The sequence below is a fragment of the Lepidothrix coronata genome, unplaced genomic scaffold, assembly GCF_001604755.1.
Source record: "Lepidothrix coronata isolate B3197 unplaced genomic scaffold, Lepidothrix_coronata-1.0 Scaffold28, whole genome shotgun sequence".
Lineage (NCBI taxonomy): Eukaryota > Metazoa > Chordata > Aves > Passeriformes > Pipridae > Lepidothrix > Lepidothrix coronata.
The window spans coordinates 6,781,004-6,799,187 of record NW_016690208.1 but is presented as its reverse complement, the minus strand read 5'-3'; the positions used below and the strand labels follow the sequence as shown (position 1 = coordinate 6,799,187).

Here is an 18,184-nt window from a genome sequence, read left to right as displayed (position 1 = left end):
TAGTGTGGTGTGTCAGTGCCTCTGCAGCCAGAGGCTGAGTAAAGTGAGAGCACGGCCCTGGCTCCCCTCCGTGCTGGGGCACACAGAGCCTTCGTCCAGCCCCCCTGCACATCATTCCTCCCACTGTGCCAAGCCCAGGGAAACGGGCTCTGCTGGTGCTGCAGGACACGGGGCACAGCTCTGGCACAGCTCTGGTGCCTGTGCTCTGGCACGTCACAGCTGATTTCCCAGGTACTGCCGGGACACAGCCCAGACCCGGGGCTCGGCTGCCAGCAAGGATTGTAATGCTGGCTCCATCCTTCACTCTCTCAGCTGCAGGAAGGAACCAGAGGCTTTATATTTCAGGGAAGACAACTTCGGTGGCAGACGGGCAGCCCGGGGTGCCCAGAGAACACAAGGGGCCCCACATCCCACCTGGGAAGGCCAAGAGGCTGGTTCAGCTGCTGTGCCATCCCAGGTAACCCCCTCTGCCCTGGGCATGATGGCCAGGGAGCTGCCGAGCACAAAACCTTCTCCTGCCTCTGCCACCAAGGGAAGGATCACTGGATGGGAATTCTAATCATATATTATATTACCGTGTCATATTAGACTAATAAAATCCTAATATGATACAGGAATGGGGAGCATATCATAACTCCTCTGTGGCTAATACAATGCAGGCAATAAATCACTCCAGGGCTTATCCTTAACAATTGTATCAGAGCTTTCTGTGTCACGCTGATAACTCAGTCCCTCTGATCTAATGGTTCACTTTTCTTCACAGTCCATATGGCAGTGACATTAAAGCTAATGAAATAAAATAAAATTTGCCAATCTTTGAAGAATTCCATTCTTTAAAAAGATGTATTTTATTAACACAAACTGGAAACATCTTCAGTTACTTGCAGTTACTTTTATCACATTGGAAATACATGGCACAGATATTGGCCCTGGCATGGCACACCCAGCTCGTGTGTGGCCACATCACTGCAGGATCACAGCACGGCTCAGCCTCACACACGGAGTGCCAAGGCAGCAGAGCTGCCCCCACTGCCCCAGTCCCAAGGGGTACAGATCCCACAATGCCCCAAGGTCACAATCTCCCCGACTCTTCCCTTCCTGGGCTGAGGATCCCTTGTTGCATCCAAGGCCAGATACACAGGGAGTCGGGTGCAGGGAGAGGAGCTCATCACCTGCTGCTCTGTTGGCACATGAAGGATTGCTGTTCTTTGGGGGGCTCTGTGGGCTGCTCCCATGGCCACAAACCTGGTGCCTTTGCCAGAATGCCAGGCCCTGTGTCTCCCCGGCTGCTGGACTTCTCCTGGGCCCTCCTTCAGGACACCCCAGAGCAGTGACTGTGCTCCACCCCAAGTGTGGCAGGTCAGACAGAGCTGGGGCTGGTTCCAGAAGTGGCCAGTCGAGTGGTACCCAGGGGAGCACCGTGGGTCTCTCCTCCAGACACCCTCGTGCTTGTCCCAGTGACAGGCACCTTACTCAGGTCAGTGCCAGGCACAGGAGATGGCAATTCCTGGCACCTGCTGCAAATCCTCCATTTGCTCCTGCCGTGCTCCACACGGGGTCTCTGGGCTGGCACCTGCCAAGGCTGGTGGGAGCCATGGCCACAGGGCTGGTGGGCTTTGTTCAACCCATGGCTCCGGTTGCAGGGCTCACGTGTGCCAACAGCTCAGCCCTGGGGACAGGGAATAAGGATGGTGCCGCTGAGCAGTCGCAGGATGGGAGAGCAGAGGGTCTCCTCCCCTGGCGTGAGTCGCTGTTCTGCACAAGGCTCCGATGGCCCTTCAGGGTGTAGCTACCAGGTGAAACACAATATACCATCAGCAGCTTGATCCTAGTACTGGTGCTGGCAGTAAACCTTCCTGATGAGTGATCAGGCCTCAAGGATAAGATGTTTATTATTTGCCGTGGAGCCACGTGTCTGTTCTCCAACATAAGGAAAGGCCAAATTGCACTTGTAATTCAAAGGGACCCAAAGCCTTAATGCTGTAAAGCAGAAGCTAATGATGCCCAGCGGGCGTGGGGCAGGCAAGGGCGGCCCAAAGGTTGTTGATGGCCTTCCTATGAACCTCCTCAGTGTGTGACAGGTCCTTGCCTGTGGCCAGCAGAGATGTGATCAAGATGAGGGACGTCTGAGTGTTCATTACGCTGCCTACTATGCCTCCACTGACATACTTTACATTTAAAATATAAAATACCATTTCCATTGGGATGGAGCACAAACACTGAGTGCGTGGATTTCGGGAGCTCCATTAGCAAATGCAAATTGTTGGGTGCTTTGTCCTCAGCACGCAGAAGTCTTCAGCAGTTCACAGTCCCCACGTGCCCCAGCTCTCGTTAACGAAGGCTTTGCAATGCACATCTAGTTATTTACTTGTTTGTTTAAATGCACCACCTGTAACAGAAGAAGCAATGTTCAATTCCAAACCTGACTGAGGCGAGTCTGCTCCACGAACAAGAGCAGCAATGGTGCACGAGAGCATGGGTTGCAGAGTCACCACAGTCCCAGCTAGAGAGCCGCTGAACAAAGGTATTTGACCAAATAACCTGATACAAGAATTGTTGATAAGAAAAGCGGAACCACAAGCTCATTGAATCATGCAAATCATCATTTGGCCACCAAAACACCACCTGAAGGCTTGAAGAGCTAAGAGAAGGGAAGGTGAGGGCCAGTGGCTCCTCAGAGACAGCCAAGCTGTGGCTCCAGCCCGGCAGGGCTGGCAGTGGTGAGCTCCTCCTGCCTCGCTGCACTAACCCAAGTAGTGAGTAGTTATATTTATCAAAGACCATTTGCTGCAAGTGATTAACGTTAATTTGATTTCCTGTGAGTCAATTTCCTTGAGATATGGTAAATAGGCTATTACCTGTTATTGACCTTTACTTTATTAAAAAGACTTAAAATTAGCATTTATATATATACGTCCTTCCAAAAAAGTTTTTTTAATAAAGAAAAATATTTTTATAATCACATTAGACTTGCTAGCTGAGGCTGTAGCTCCAAAGTTAATGTTAAATAAAAATGGTAATTAAGAGTGAATATGATGATGGTTTTTAAACTCATCTAAAGGCCTGACCCCTTCCTTCGCCTCCACTTGATTTGTGGCTCCTGAGCAGAGCAGGGTGGCAGGGGAGGCAGGGGCTGGTGGGTGGAAGCCTCTGCCCAGGACGTGCCTCTCCCAGGATTTCCAATGCTCTCCGGGCAAGAGGACACAAGGACCTGCTGGTGTTTAAAGAGATGCTCAGCTCCTGCTCCATGCCCAGCTCGCTCTTCTGGAGGCTGACACATCTCTTCGGGCTGACTTGAACTGAGCAGGAAGAAATAACGTCAACGTTCGATCATGAAAGCAAAAAGTTTATTCATGTTTGAAACTACATATAACTACCACGAGGAAGACTTTTCAATCCAGGGTGTAATCCAGTTAGAAAGTAACACGAAACGGTTTAATACATTAGAATCACTGCCACAAATTATTTTCATGACTCAATCAGTTTCAGAATCGCATACAATACAAAAGAGAGAGAGAAAGGGCCCCTGCGACCGAGGGGGATGTACAGTACCGAATACTGAAGTCTGTATGCATTACAATTAGTTGTTGGTTTTTGCGTGGATTAGTAACAAGATGAAGAACATTCAAAATGCTTCTCAGTATTTACAACAGTTGCACTGTTTTGTGTCCAACCTAAGACCCCATGTTTCCACTTCCGCTTCTTTAGCAGTTGCCAAGGCAACCCTGATTCGTAGGAGATTACAATGTACATTACATTTCGTGGGGAAACAAAGAGTTAATTACAAGATGCAAAAAGATAAGAAAGAGACAAACTACAGCGTGAGTATCGTTCAGAGGTAGTAAGTGAGCACTCTAAGCTACAGAACATGTTGAAAGTCTATTGGTTTGTATGAGTTCGCATGAGGTAATAAAGCTGTGTTTGATTGGTGAGATGTATAAATACTCTTTTGCTACACTATGTACAACACTCCATATCACGGTGCTTTTTCCTTTCCTTTTCCTTTGTTTGTGTTTTGCTGCCAAGCAGAGGCACCAGCCCTTGGCAGGCGTGGCAGCGTCCAGCTCGTACTGTAAAACCCCGGGTCGTGGCGTGCACAGAGACCAGCAGCAAGAGTCGTCATCTCCCAAGAACAACCTGCGTCCGTGTCGGGGTACAGAAAGGAGACTCGGGGTCCGGGGGGGCTTTAGCAAGAAAAGATGATCCTGGTTTCCAATCTAATTTGTAAGACAATAGATCACAACAAAAATGTGACGAATAAGGATTCTTAAACACAACCATTGTTAACTGAAATAACCGAACAGCTCTTTTTATTCCAGCTCTGTGAGAGATATGAAAAGATGAAACACAATCAAAGTCTGCGATTCCTGTCAACTTCCCATGGAAATATGCACACAGTTAAATTTGGGTGAGGCGGTTCTTTGTGTCTGCTCTTGCTACTGAGGTTAAGCTTGTCCTGTACTTTTACCCTTAAGGCCAAGTAATTGGCAACTGTTAGACCAACATCGTTAAAACTGCTGATAATAAATTATGATAAAATAGTTACAGGGCTATAAACAATGCTAAATCTTGGCCTAATTGGATAAAGTGCTTTTTAACATTGTGTGTTTTAAGTATAAATACAAATGATTATGATACCTTTAAAAAACAGATTTACCAAGTTTTCTAATAAGACAAGGTTTTACAGTAAAGCTGTAGGTGGTTGGCTACAAAAAACTCTTTCCTTTTTCTCCTGCGACTCTGAATGCGCTAATCAAGGCATCTCAGCTCAGGGAAAAAGTGTTGCTAGGAGATTAGTTAGAGGTATCCGAGTGCACACTTCCCGGCCCTTCTGTAGGGGAAGTCACAGAAGATGGAGTGGTTGCGTCCTGCCAGCCTCCATTAGCCTGCAAAGGCAAAAACAAGTCAATTGATACCATTGCACATATTAATTACACCGTACATGCGAGTGTGGGGCTGGCCAGCCTGGGGGCTCGGGGAGATGCTCCGGGAAGGGGATTTTCCTGCACTCTCTCTGGCTGCAGGATCTGTGCTGGCAGCATAAGGTGCGGGATGTGGGATGAGCAGGGAAAGCAGGAGCGTTCAGCCAGATGTTGGCTGCAATCAGGACTGTGGAATTTCTGCAGAGACCATCCGTGCTCTAATGAGGAACATCCCTTCACCAGCACTTCAGCTTTTTCCCCTGAGAAGACAAGCCTGGGGCAATCCACGTTTAACCCCCGCATCTCCCCTTGCTTCCCAAAGTTCGGAATGGCCTTTCCCCGCCGGACCCTCCGCAGAGCTGCCCCACCCGGCTCCCTGCACACGCTCCCCCAGCTCCCCAGCGTGGGTCTGCGGGGCGGAAAGGGGCCGTTTGGATGGGTTTTCCATTATCTCCAGAGGCAGCCCCGTTCCAGCCCTGCTCCGTGCCTGCGCCGCCGGCCCTCCCGCCTCAGACCTGCATCAGCACGAGCAGCGCTCAGGAACAAATTTGCCTTATGTCTCGGCCAATCGAGGCAATTGCTGGAATCAATGTCTGATCAGATTTCGGCTGTGGCAGACAGCTTGTCGCTACATATTTTTATGTCAGTCAAGAAGAGGGAGGCGCGGGGCTCGTGAGTTGGGGGACGCTGAGTGGAAGTGACGGGGAGGCCTCTGCAGCGCCCGCGAGAGCCGCCCCGGAGCCCCCGGCCCCGGCAGGGAAAGGTTAGCGGGGAAATGTGCTCGTGGTGCTCCGGTACCGGGACCATCCACGGCCGGGCCAGTGCCCTGGGCCGGGGGACACCACGGGGACGTGCAGGGAGCCCCCGGCTGTCACCCCTTAAACCTCACAGCCGGCCTGGTTCCACGCTAGGAACACCGTTCATCTATCACAACAAGCCAACGCTGCACGGCTGCACCGGGGGAGAGCAGCCTCCGTAATTATCTCCTCTGCAGACGAAACAGCAAACAGAGCAGCTTTATCCTGACAAACCCTTAAGCAAAATTAACAGCAACACCAACCTGCACGACCCCAAGGCTGAACCCTCCCAACACCCCTGCGCTGCTCAGACAGACTGAACAGGCACAAAGCCTGCTCTGAATGTGGAGGCACCGCGGGTTTTTATTTTGTAAAGATACGAGAACCTACTTAGGGAAAGAAAAACTCTTGTGCAGATATGAGTCTAAAGATATTCCATCTGAAGTAAACATCATTCCTCTTTTATCCAAATTTATAAACAACAAATGTACAATATTTTTACTCAGCTTGGCAGCTGGAGGAGAGGTTGTCAGCAAGCATTCTTTTTTTCAAATAAATTAATCCTTACTCTGGTGGTTTGAGATTATGCACTGTATTATACAACAGCGCCTTATCAGGCCTCATCAGTGAAGATGGAATTCATGTCTGTAAAATGCTGCAGGCAATCACAGTTTCATATTTTATCATGTTGATAAGGATATCGCAAATTCTCTGAAGCATTTCAAAACACTTAAATGAAAAAGGAGAAATGCAACTAAAAGGCTTTTTATATGGTTTGTTGTGGGTTATTATGAGTTATTTATAAACCCAAAAAGAAAGATTTGACATTTCAAATGTAAAAGATTTGAGTATTTAATGGTACTTTTTTCCCTTTACAATTGAACATCTTCAATCACATTTTAAATCATTAATATTTACTCTCATGGCAAGTGGCAACCCAAAACGGGGGGAAAGCCTCCCCCTCCCTGTGGCTGCAGCAGCTCACCCTGGGTGTCCCCATTTCCCTTCTCCACAGGTTCCTGAGGCTGCTCAGCACCCACAGCACAATCCACAGCATCTGGGAAACACCAGGGTGAACCCCAGGATGGGGGAGAGGGTCTCTGGACAAGGAATTCTCTACAGTAAGTTGAGAGTCCATTAATATGAAGGAAAACAAAGAAGAGTCACTTCTCAAGCAAATATGAAACATTAAAAAAAAATTAAAGCATTAATGGTTGCAGCTGTAACTGGGAGAAGCGAGCTGGGAATGAGGGATGAGCAGGCTCTGCCTCGGAGCCCTCGCCGAGAGGCTGCTCCCAGGGGTGCTCCAGCCTGGGCTCCCATGCCAAAGGAAGAACAGATCTCTGTGTGGAGTGTTCCAGCCTGGGCTCCCATGCCAAAGGAAGAACAGATCTCCGTGTTTGTTTATCCCGCGCCTTTCGCGCAGCCTCGGGCCCAGCCCGGGCACTGTCACATCCCATCGCTCACGGCCAGCGGGAGGAATTTGGCACCTATCACCATCAAGCCCATAATCCCTCGATTTACTGGCATCTGTTTGCCAGACTTACTGCTTGCTGCCATTTGGAGTAATAGGGCCAAAGGCACTTCTCAAACACAGGAAAAATGGGCACCCTTTAAATGGCCAAAGGTGTATCCAAGCCCATCAGAGCCGGTGCTGGTGCCTGACACAGGTGGGAACAGCCCAGCAGAGTCTCTGTCCAGCTGTTGGGCCAGGGAGCCTCCCCAAGGCTGTTAACTTTTAACTCATAAGGTGAAACATATAAAAATTCAAATTGTTTATAGTCACAGCTCTGCAATTTCTCTCTTCTTACACTAACAAGCCTTACAGCAGCACCAAGAGCTGTTCTGCGGTTCATCCCCAAAGATGTGATATTAAACAACACTATTGAAAGAGCAATTAATACAGGTATTAATGACTGCATTTACCTGCCACTGCACTTATGGCTCTCCAAACCACTGTTCCCCCGGGTACTCACATTTAAATTATGTGGACTGTACAGTGAATTTCCTCCCAAGCCATCATTGTATCCTCCCGTCTGATTGATAACATGACGCAGGGTATCCACCTTAAAGCGAGGGGAGACAGGATTCATCATTCCAAATCTATTAAAACATCATCACTTACAATAGGTAACATTTTGAATTATGTGAGCCAAAAGGGTTTAGCATCTTCTATGAAAGGCAAATTTATCAATCAAGACTGACTGGCAGAATTTCAACCAATCCACGCTCATTACAGCCCATACATCTCTGCTTCTCACACCACCAAACACAACTTCCTCCCAGCACCGTGGCCCGCAGCTCCTTCCCAAGTGTCTGCAAAGTGCTGGGAATGTTCACGCGCCCGTCTGTGCTTGCATGTATGGAGGAGATGATGGTGTGTACACAGCACAGAAACCATGGAGCCAGCCCTTCTGAAAGGACTGGAACAGTGACTGACAATCAGATGTATTGTAATAGCCCTTTCAGATGCATTCTGACATTTAAACAAATAAACAAATAGATGAATGAATTGATAAATAAAAGTTTGTCCAATAAATGAAAGAAAGGTGGGTTGTTTTTGTTTTGAAAAAAGGGGGCAGAAGGGGAAAGAAAGGAAAAAAAGAAAGAAACTTTCACTGGATTTACAGTGTCCATGGAAGTCAGACGCACCCAATCCCATTCCATGAGCTCAAGCCAGAGCCGAATGCATTCACAAAGCTTAAAATTTCAATCAGAAAAAAATCACTCTTTCCTTTATATTTGTGAAATTCAGTGCCAGGGTAAGAATAGGCCACATCCAGAAATATGCAGCCTCCTCTCTGCAGCGAGGCCCAGACCAGTTAATAGAGCCAGAGTAAGGCGGAATTTTTAGCCCAAACCCTACCCTGCCAGAAAGGCCCTGCTGGGGGCATTTCTCCTACCTGTGACTGCACATTGGCTCCGACTTGGGACCCCTGGTAAGAATCCCCATTCAGACTCTGCATGTTCATGAACATGTCCCCAGAATTTGGGAGGTTAAAAGAACCAGAAGAACCTGGAAAGGAAAGAGTTAGGTAGCTGAATAACAGAGAGCTGCAAAAACATAACCCCAGGACCTGAGGGCAAGGGAAGGAGAAGCAGCAGGAGAAGAGAGGACAGGCAGGGCTCAGCAGAGGGGGAGCGCGGCCGAGGGGCCCTCACAGCGGCTCGTCCCACGGGGCTGCCCCAGCTCTCAGCCCTGCAGGAGCACCATGCTGGGCAAGCCTGGCAGCCCCAGCAGCCCAGGGCAGCTCTTCCCTCTGGAACAGCCGCCTGCACAACAGTAAGTTCCCATCCTGGAGCTTTCCCCCACTGGATCACTCCATCGTGAGGTGCCATCACCAAACACTCATTTTGAGCCTGTGCTTTGTGTCTCCTTCCAAAGGAAATGGCTGGCAGTTCCCAATTATCCAGTTTATTACCGTCAGAGGAGGAACCTTTTTCTTACTTCCTTTTGGTTAAAGTCTTTTTTTCCCCATGGATCTCCATCCCCTTTAAAAGTTGTTTATAGCTAAGTTGCAGCAAAACTCGACTGCAAGTAGTGTCAGACACATCTGTGCTTGTGGCAACCTTTGCCCCTGGAGCCCCAGGAGGCAACTCCTCCCTCACAAACTCCCTGGCTAATGCAGTGCTCAGACTTGCAAAATGTCATCAAAACACCAGCGAGATGATGCTTAAATACTGCAGCAGAACATGTGGCAGAGCAACTCCAAAATAAAGTTGCATCCTTAGATTTCTATTTATAACATCCACTCCACTTCAAGCAATTCAGAGTTTAAACTCTAATTAGCGCATGCTAAAATATTCCTCTATTTTGTTCTTATCTTGACAATAAATTTAACAGTTCTACAAAACCAGACTTGGAGCTCTGCCCTATTTTATGTTCTTTTCAGTGAATGAGAAAAAGCTTAAAATATCTACAGAAACAAAGAAGGTGCCAGAAGCCTGAGCCAGGCAGCCGTTCCCACTGTGGGAATTACATGGGCCCCACTCCACTCTCCTGTACGACTGTGGGAGCTCTGCTGTGGAACTCCTGGGGCCACCCACGGCAGTGCTCGGCCCCTGTGGTCCAGCCTGGAGGTCCTTGGGCTTGGCACCACTCCCTGTGCCACAATTAGGGCTGCTGAGGAGCTGCATCCTCCTCATCCCAACTGAGCCCACTAGGGCTCCATCGGGGGCCCTCGGTGACAGATGGCCCTTTGGGATGCTCAAACACATCAGATGGGTACGTACCAGAATTTGGTGTGGTGGGGGAGTTGGTCTGGTTGTTCTGGACAGCCGCGGCCACGGCGTGCGCTGCGGTCACAGCCGTCTTTGCTGCGTAGAGATTGGCTTCTTCCTGGAACTTCCCAATGTTCTTCTTGTACCTGATTCTCTTATTGCCAAACCAGTTGGACACCTGCAGTGGAGAGAGGTGGGAAGGGTGAGGGACACGAAGCGCTTGGCTTGGAAGAGCAGGATGTTTTCGAGATGTCATGTTTGGACCAGCAAACGTGTGCCCCAGACCCCAGCCTGTATCTGCTCAGCACTAACCCAGGATGAGTTAAACACCACTATGGATGTGTGCAACATCTGGCTCCACTGCTCTGTTGGCAAACTGAGGCACAATGGGTGACTCTGACAACAACACGTATCCTGGAGCTTGCCACTGAGCACACCATTGTCTCCTACTACCATGGGCCATTTGTCAACAAAACTGTTGCAAGACCCCAAAAGCTGCTCATGGAGGACCAAGGTCTGGTTCAGCGAGGGCGAGCAGGCAGCGAGACCAATTGTTCTTTATTTTTGGGCTGGAACAACCTTGGCAGCCCACTCACAGAATCGTGTTTGGTTGGCTGAAAATGAAAGGGATCATATAAATCAATAATGGCTGAAAAGTCACTTTGTCATGTCCCTTTGAAGATGCTGTACTGAAGCCAAGCTGGCTCCTGGGGCACCGGCTATTAACCCACGCAGGGGTCACGGCTGGAGCCGCTCAGGAAAGTTTGTACAATCTTGCTCAGGGGCTTTGTTTAACTTCAGCTGCTGTAACAGAGCACCTAAATAACAAACGCAGTTTGGAACACGGACAACAGCCATCATGGCAGAGACACAAAACAACTGCAACAATCCAGCAGTAAAGGGGAAGGGACCAGTAACAGCCCCACAATTATCACCCAGCTGCAGGGCATGGCAGGGGCTGAGGTCCTGTCCCAGTGCCCAGTACAGGACCCTGCTGAGGCAGGAGCCAAATCCCTCTGTATTTGATGCAGCGCAGCTTTTGTTTAACCACAATTAATGGAAAGCCTCTAGCTTTTGCTGGTAGCACAGAAGGCACCTTATACATCCTGCTCCCCAGATAATACTCCACTGTATTCTATATATTGCACTTAATATCACCTTGTCAGTCACAGAAGCAATAATACATTAATGAAACCCAGCAAATAATTATTGTGTACAATCAGATTATGCTTTATTAACAGTATCATAATTGAGGAATCTCTGCACATCAACCGTATTGTCCACGGATGTGTGCAAGACCCCTCTGTTTATGCACGCCCCTGGACCAATCAAACAACAGCCATCACTAATAAAGGTTTATTTAATTCTCACAGTAAAATTTTAATATCACCAGCAGCCTGGGGAAGCCTCAATGCGTGGATTTGCTTGACATCAGATCGTTTTCATTCTGCTAGTCCCAATACTTCTTAATCTTTAATATCAAGGCAATTAAAATTAATGGCCACTCATCCAGAGCCACTGTGGGCAGTGTTTCCTTGACATCAATTGTTTGATGGGATTACCTAGAGGTTAAACTAACAAGCAAGGTTTAATTGGAAGCAATGAGAGGAGCAGCGCTCGTACGTTATGTTTAACCCGCACACCACAGCCACAGGAATATCCACAAATGTTCAACTCTTCCTGAGCAAAGCACACCCTGTGCTGCAGCAGAGCACAGCATGGGGGCTGCTGGAGGAGCCACAGCTCCCGGGGGCAGCTGCAGTCACCACCCCACTCCCTCTGCCCAAGGACTCTCCGTGCTCCCAGGACACAGGTCAGTGCAGGGCCCCGGCCTGGGGACACGCGGGGACAGGCAGGGCTGTGGCCACAGCCGGGCTGACACGGGCAGCTGGACCCGGCCAGGAGGGCTGGGGCACTGCTCCCGTGGGCTGTGCCAGGCAGGATTTAGGATCCCTGCCCAACTGGAGCACACCTTGCCCTGCTTGTGCCACTGGCACCCCAGGGATGACCAGGATGCAGCTGCTGGACCCCCGTCAGCCCTGGGACCCGGCTCCTCGCCCGGCCCTACGCTCACCCTAAACATGGAAGTCCTCTCCATCACAAGCTGCCTCACAACACATTTTTCATTAAAACAAAGTATCTCTTCACATAAAAAAAACAGTGAACATCTTTCTCCTCCTGATCATTGAAGGCCAATTAATTAATTGGGCTTAATTGTATATTACATTTCAAACAATACTGTTGCACTTATTTATCATGTTAATTGCAATGTTAAATAAAAAGACAATAAATTATTACTGAAATCATCAAGATGCCTAATGTGGGATTTGGGATGGGGCAGGCCTGCCTTGTGTCTCCACAGTGGCTGATTTCCTGGGATAAATCAGTGCTCATTCTGCAAAGATGCAGCTGACACAAGATCATCGCTGTTGGAATTAGGGAACTACAGATTCAGGATCACAGAAATCTTTCCATTGTGTTTCCATGTTTGTAGCACAGTTTACGTTCCACACCTAAAAAATGGCACAAACCAGAAAATGCTGAAAATCAGTGTGGCACAGTTATGGTCCATGATCTAAACCCAAGAATTTTTACCTCTAGAACTATTTCATTATGCTGCAGCTTTTTTTCCCTTGCTTCCCACATGAAGTCCAGGGGTAAGAGCCCCTCTATCCATGGCTCTCCCTGTCAACCTGCTCACAGAAACAGACTCGGAAGCAGCAGGGACCAGAGGGGTGCTGGAAACCAGCTCCTGCATCCTTTCTTTGAAAGAATGTTAAAAATATTCCCTTGTCAACCACATCCTTCTTTTGTTTGAAGCAGTGAAAGATGTTATTGCTGTACTCCACTGCCACGCTCTCAGCACTGGCTGTGCCCTCTCTCCAGCCCCTGTGATGGACTGATGGTCATTCACAACACCCTGAAAGAGGCTCATCTGCAAAAGTAAAAAACATCAGCCTCGCAGCCATGGTAGGGGAGAACAGATGACACAGTTTATCTCCCTCCAACATGTGCTGACGGGGTAGCTCTAAATTACAGCAATGTTCACTGCTAAGGACACTTTTTCCCCCAGAATTACCTTTTCCATATTCTTAAAAATGAAATTGTGTGAGGTGTTCATCTGAACAGTTTGTCTTTATGCTTTTCTTAAAAAGCCTTCTTTACATATTATTTTAAACACCAATATCAAAACTGAAAGCATTGATCTCCCATCTGCAACGAAACGGTTCTGGGAGACAATTTTCTCTGCAGTTCGGTAAAGTGCCATGGCAGCAAGATTTCCAGTGAGCAACTTAATCTGGGGGGAGGATGACCCAAAACACTCACTAATTAAGTGTCTGAGGGAGAAAATGTTCTGCCCCCAGCACTTACAAGGCACTGACAGTACAAGAGAAAAACACCCTGGATCATCTCTAGGAGAGGTTATGGAGGAGCCTGGCTCAGCCAGGGAAGGGACAAAGTCTCTTCATCAAAGCCGAGCCACCAGCCCGAGGAGTTTGGGAAGCCACCCATTAACATTATTTATTTCTTCCAGCTCTTTGCTCCTTCAGGGCATTTGCAGCATGGGAGGTAAATGGGACACAGTGCCAGACACAGCAAGGTCCGAGGGGCGCTTGGTCAAGGCTGGAAAGACACATGCTTAGAGATTTTCCAGGAAAGCCCTGAGGAAGGTGTAGCTCAGTCACTCACTTGGATGCCATTGCTTGTCCCCTGCGAGGCTGCTCCTGCCAGGGTTTCAATGACTGCTCAATTCCCTGAGTCCTGGACTGCATCTTCCTACTTCTGCTGCCTGCCACCAGAGCAGCGTGTGCGGGGCTGCTCGACAGTGCCTGCTCACAGCTTTTCTGCTACATGGCCTCAAAAATAGATACCCTTTTCAGTACAAGGAAAGACAACTCCAGCCCAGTTTGACCTAGAAAATACCAACTAACCCTGCAGTACCCCCATGAGGCCTTTGGAAGTGCCTTTGGAAATCAAAGATTTGGATATCCACGGTATTCATGTTCTCTAGCTTTGACAGCAGATCCATCAGGAACTCAAGCAACCAGCTGATCACAGGCACTCCCTCTCACAAATGCTCCTCTCCCATTAGATGATACATGGCCCCATTTCCAGGCTTTCCCATATCATCCTGAGGTTTCCCAAGCCATTTTTAACACCTTGACAGAGTGAAGCTCTAGCCCTTGCCAAGGCCCCAGCCCCGTGTCCCTGGTGCCCTTGCTCCAGGCTGGCAATGTCACCCAGCAAGGCTGAGGATGCTGGACACGGCGTACAGAGCACACAGTGCAGCTCCTCCCATCGCTCACTCAGGCTTTCTAATGGATTCAAGAAACAACTAATTCATGCCTGTATCAAATATTAAAGAGACAAACCTATATTCCTGTCACAGGCTCTCTGCCGCTGCTGTGTTGTTGGACCATCTGCCTGCCTTTTACTTCATTCTACAGCATATACATTAAATCTTATCAAACAATCAATTAAGAAAGAAATCAGATCTATTAGCACTAGAAGCAATCAGTTATGGCATCTCAAATGTTCCATCTCATTTCCTTTAGTCACTTCAGCCTTATCTAGATCTGTTTTTTTATCTGTCCACTCGGGATCACTAACCCCTTCCCTGCCAGGCCCAACTCACTGCTGGGTGTGCAGGGAACAGCTCCTCAGCAGGTCTGGTGGGCTCTTTCCCATGTCATCTCCCCCAGTTACATTTTACCAAAGCTGAAGAACTTTTGGTTCCTTCAAGTTGGTGTTGATGGTGTGGCCTCTCCTAACTACACGGCAGGCTGCCTCAGATCACATGGAAGATTTCTGGACACCACTTACTGAAGGAATTGCCACAAACCATCTCATGGCAAGGACTGAAACCAGCAGCAAAACGTAGGGCTGCAGCCCACAGTGTCCTGGCACTCGTGCTCTCGTGCTGTTTGGCTGGTTCCAAGCATCCCCAGCAGCCACAGGGATGCCTGAGGGCGTGGGAGAGCAGCCCAGCAGCCACCACAGCTGCCCTGCACCCGCCGGGGCTGCACTGACCTGTGTGATGCTAACAGTGATGAAGGAGCACTGTGGGAGGGAACAAGTTGCATGCTGAATTTCCCTCAAAAAATTCCTCCCCATCACCACAGCCATTTGTAAATGGACTGGGAGAAACTGTCCCCATCTCCATCCTGTACCTTCCCCTGGCACTAGGCACTTCCCACCCTGCTTGGAGAGCGGTACATGCTGTGTGCTGAGGAACAGGCAAGGAGAGAGGAGGGCACACACACGTGTCCTGAGGCAGTTCTGCCAATGTTGGTACTGTGGGTGCATCCAAAGTCAAGTAGTTCCAAATCTGGGAGAGCTGGGCAGCCTTTCATTTGAAAGACTTCAATAAAGTGCCTGAATTTTTCATGCATTCAATGGAGAGCTATAAAGTAAATCTCAACTCAGGTCTTAATTATAAAGCTAAAGGTTGCATTGCTAATAATGCCAATAGTGCAGCCTGTGATCATTAATAGTTAACATATGTGCCGCAGGCACCGCTCCTCTCAAGGACCTGAAATATTGATAAGGGAGCTGAGGGAGCAAGGAGGAGCCAGCACACAGGCCCTCACAACAGGAAGGGGGTGGCTGGAAAACTTGGAAACTGCTACCCAAGTTCAACCTTCCCCAAGCTGTATGAGCCAGATTTGTGTGGGAGTAATTGGGGTTTCTATCATACAGGCCACAAGAAATACAGAGGGTTTTGCTTTTGAAGCTGCCTGGTGAGGGAAGGCTCGACGGTGTCACTGGCCTAAGCACCACTGCGAGACATCAGTCCAAGCTCTGCGTGTACTTCAGCCCACACAGAAAGCAGCTGCAGCCAACGATGGTGCTCCTGACTGGGGAGATGCTGGTTTTCTTGCACTAACTTCACAGGAACAGCTGTTATATGTGGTAAAAAGAGCAAATCTGCCTAATGCAGTTTTGCTACACAGAAGCCACTCTTCAGCTTAGCAAGAGGCTGAATTTCTGGCTGGCTTAGAAAAATAACTTTGAGCAATCAAAGAAATTCTGATCTATAAAGACAGATTTTACATTTGTCAGTAAACTGCCTTCCCCTGAAACCATGGTCAGCTGTAACAAATTCAGAGCAGAGCCAGGCTCAGCCAGGAACCTCACTGCTGCACAGAGAGAAAGCTGACGTGAAGTAGGGTGCTGACCTTGTTGCCTTTTTATTTTTATCTTCCTCTCTGTACACACACCTTTGTACCCCAGCAGAGCCCCAGCCGCCGTGGCACAATGGCTGCAGAGCTCAGCCACGTCCATCACCCTGCAAACCTCATCACAGGCAACACACAAATCTGAAGGGATGACAGAGGTGCTTTGGGCAGGACCTGCTCTGTACTGCTTGGCTCCACTGGAACCACCTCCCAGAGCCTGGAGAGAGGTGGCAGCATCACAAGGGGAGCTGGGAGGTTGACACACTGTGAGGTGCAGGAGGCCAGGACCTGCTCCCCTCGCTGCTCACCTGCGATACCGTGATGCTGCATTTCTTTGCCAGCTCTTCTTTGGCTTCTTCACTGGGGTAGGGGTTACTGAGGTGGGAGTAAAAATACTCATTCAAGATTTCTGTGGCTTGTTTACTGAAGTTACGCCTTTTCCGTCTGAAACGAGAAAAGAAAACCCACAGTTGTTCCTCCAGATGCCAGCGGGTCCCTGTCAGGGTTGGATGGGGGGCAGTGGCCCTCGTTTCTCACGCCTGTGGTGCAGCACACAGAAACACAGCAAAACTGTCCCAGCACCCACCCTCAGCCACCCCAACACCATGGGAGGGAGCACAGGCTGCAATGGCATGTCCTGCACCCAGCTCTGTGGGTCTGGACTCTGCCTCTGGCTTCACACCTCTGACTCTCCCAGAGTTCATCCCATGAGGGCACAGGCCACATTCATGTGTCGTGGCAGCAGAGGTGAGGCAGATGCTGAGCCGGCAGCCTGCCTGCGGCTCCTCCACACCCAGGTACGCAGCCCAGCCCAAAGCTCCCGGCTGCTGAGCCCCTCTGTGCCAGCAGCAGCCTGACAGACCTCCTTCCCCTCCTTCCCTTCAGCACAGGTCAGCTGAAGCTCCTGCACAGCTCCCTGGGGTGAGCACAGTGGAACAGGACAGGGCGGCTGTGCTGCCATGTCCTCACGTAGCCCTCCCTGAGCTAATTGGCTTTCGACACCAAGTGGATTTCAGGGCTTTGTGAGGGAGACCCATCTGTGCCCTGTCCTGCCGAGGGCTGTGTGGGGCCTGGGCTCTGGCCCCATGTGGAACAGGCACCAAGATGCGCCACCTGGTCAGAACAGGGAGCCTTGCAGAGCACACTGGCACATGCTCCAGCCGCCGGGAGCCACCCGCCAGTGACATGGTGGCAGCTGGCACAGGTTACAGTGCAGCGCCTGCACAGCTGCAGTGCCATCCCTCCATGCTGATGGCTGCTCTCCTTTTAGCAGAACATCCTCTGGAAAGCTCCAGTTAAACATTTCCTTGGAGCTCCTTCCCCCAGGGCTGTTGCAATCACTGCCGGCGCCCCAGGCCAGCCGGCAGCCGAGCGCAATCCCCAGCGCGCTCTTGCAGAGTATCACGATGCTGCTAACTGCACTGTATCCTGGAGCAGGCAGGCTCCCTCCCTAGAGCTATGTTTATCTCATTACTGTGCTTCCGCTCATTTTGCCTTATTTACCTTTCTCCTTTTTAAAGAAATCACTTTAAAATGTGCATCTGCAGGCTCTACCTTCGCGTTCCTGGAGCTCTCCACAGACATCTCCTCCAACTGCCTGCAATTACCCTGATTTCCCACACCTGCCAGTGACCTCCTTGTTAATAACATTATTTTGCTCTTGTTTAGCTCCTCACAGCTTTCAGGTGTGAAGCGTGAGCTGCTGGAGGAGGGAGGCTCCGCACGGCGCCTGCTGCTCCTCCCCGTTCCGACCGGCTCCGCTCCTGCTCTGCCCAGCTCTGCCCAGCTCTGCCCAGCTCTGCCCAGCTCTGCCCAGCTCTGCCAGCTGCCAGGGCCCTGCTCTGCCGACAGAAGGCCTACAAAGGGAATGGGGCTGGGGATCAATATCCCACCTAGGCCTCCAAACAAATCTGACTGTTCCTATAAACCCCCCTCCTAATCCCTGTGTGCCTGCCTCCCGGCAGCCTGTAGAGCAAGCAGCCCACCTGGCTGTGGGGACTGGCTCCAAGCTCTGGCAGCAATGTGGGTGTCTGAGGGAGGGAAAACAAGTCCAGTCTTTGCACTA

General features: G+C 49.8%; 1 protein-coding gene across 6 annotated transcripts in view; it reads right to left on the bottom strand.

Annotated features, from left to right (window-relative positions):
- Positions 1–3,328: 3,328 nt before the first annotated feature.
- The window catches only part of PBX3 (PBX homeobox 3), a 104,120-nt gene continuing 89,264 nt past the window's right edge, over positions 3,329–18,184 (bottom strand). For 5 of the 6 annotated variants that reach the window (XM_017810293.1, XM_017810290.1, XM_017810288.1 and 2 more), the window contains exons 6-10: positions 16,428–16,563; positions 9,953–10,118; positions 8,623–8,735; positions 7,696–7,785; positions 3,329–4,886 (exon numbers count right to left, since the gene is read on the bottom strand). In XM_017810293.1, the coding sequence (XP_017665782.1) occupies positions 4,794–4,886; positions 7,696–7,785; positions 8,623–8,735; positions 9,953–10,118; positions 16,428–16,563 (598 nt within the window). In that variant the 3' untranslated portion in view covers positions 3,329–4,793. The remainder of the gene's footprint in view (positions 4,887–7,695; positions 7,786–8,622; positions 8,736–9,952; positions 10,119–16,427; positions 16,564–18,184) is intronic. The other variant, XM_017810294.1, reaches the window with a different exon arrangement.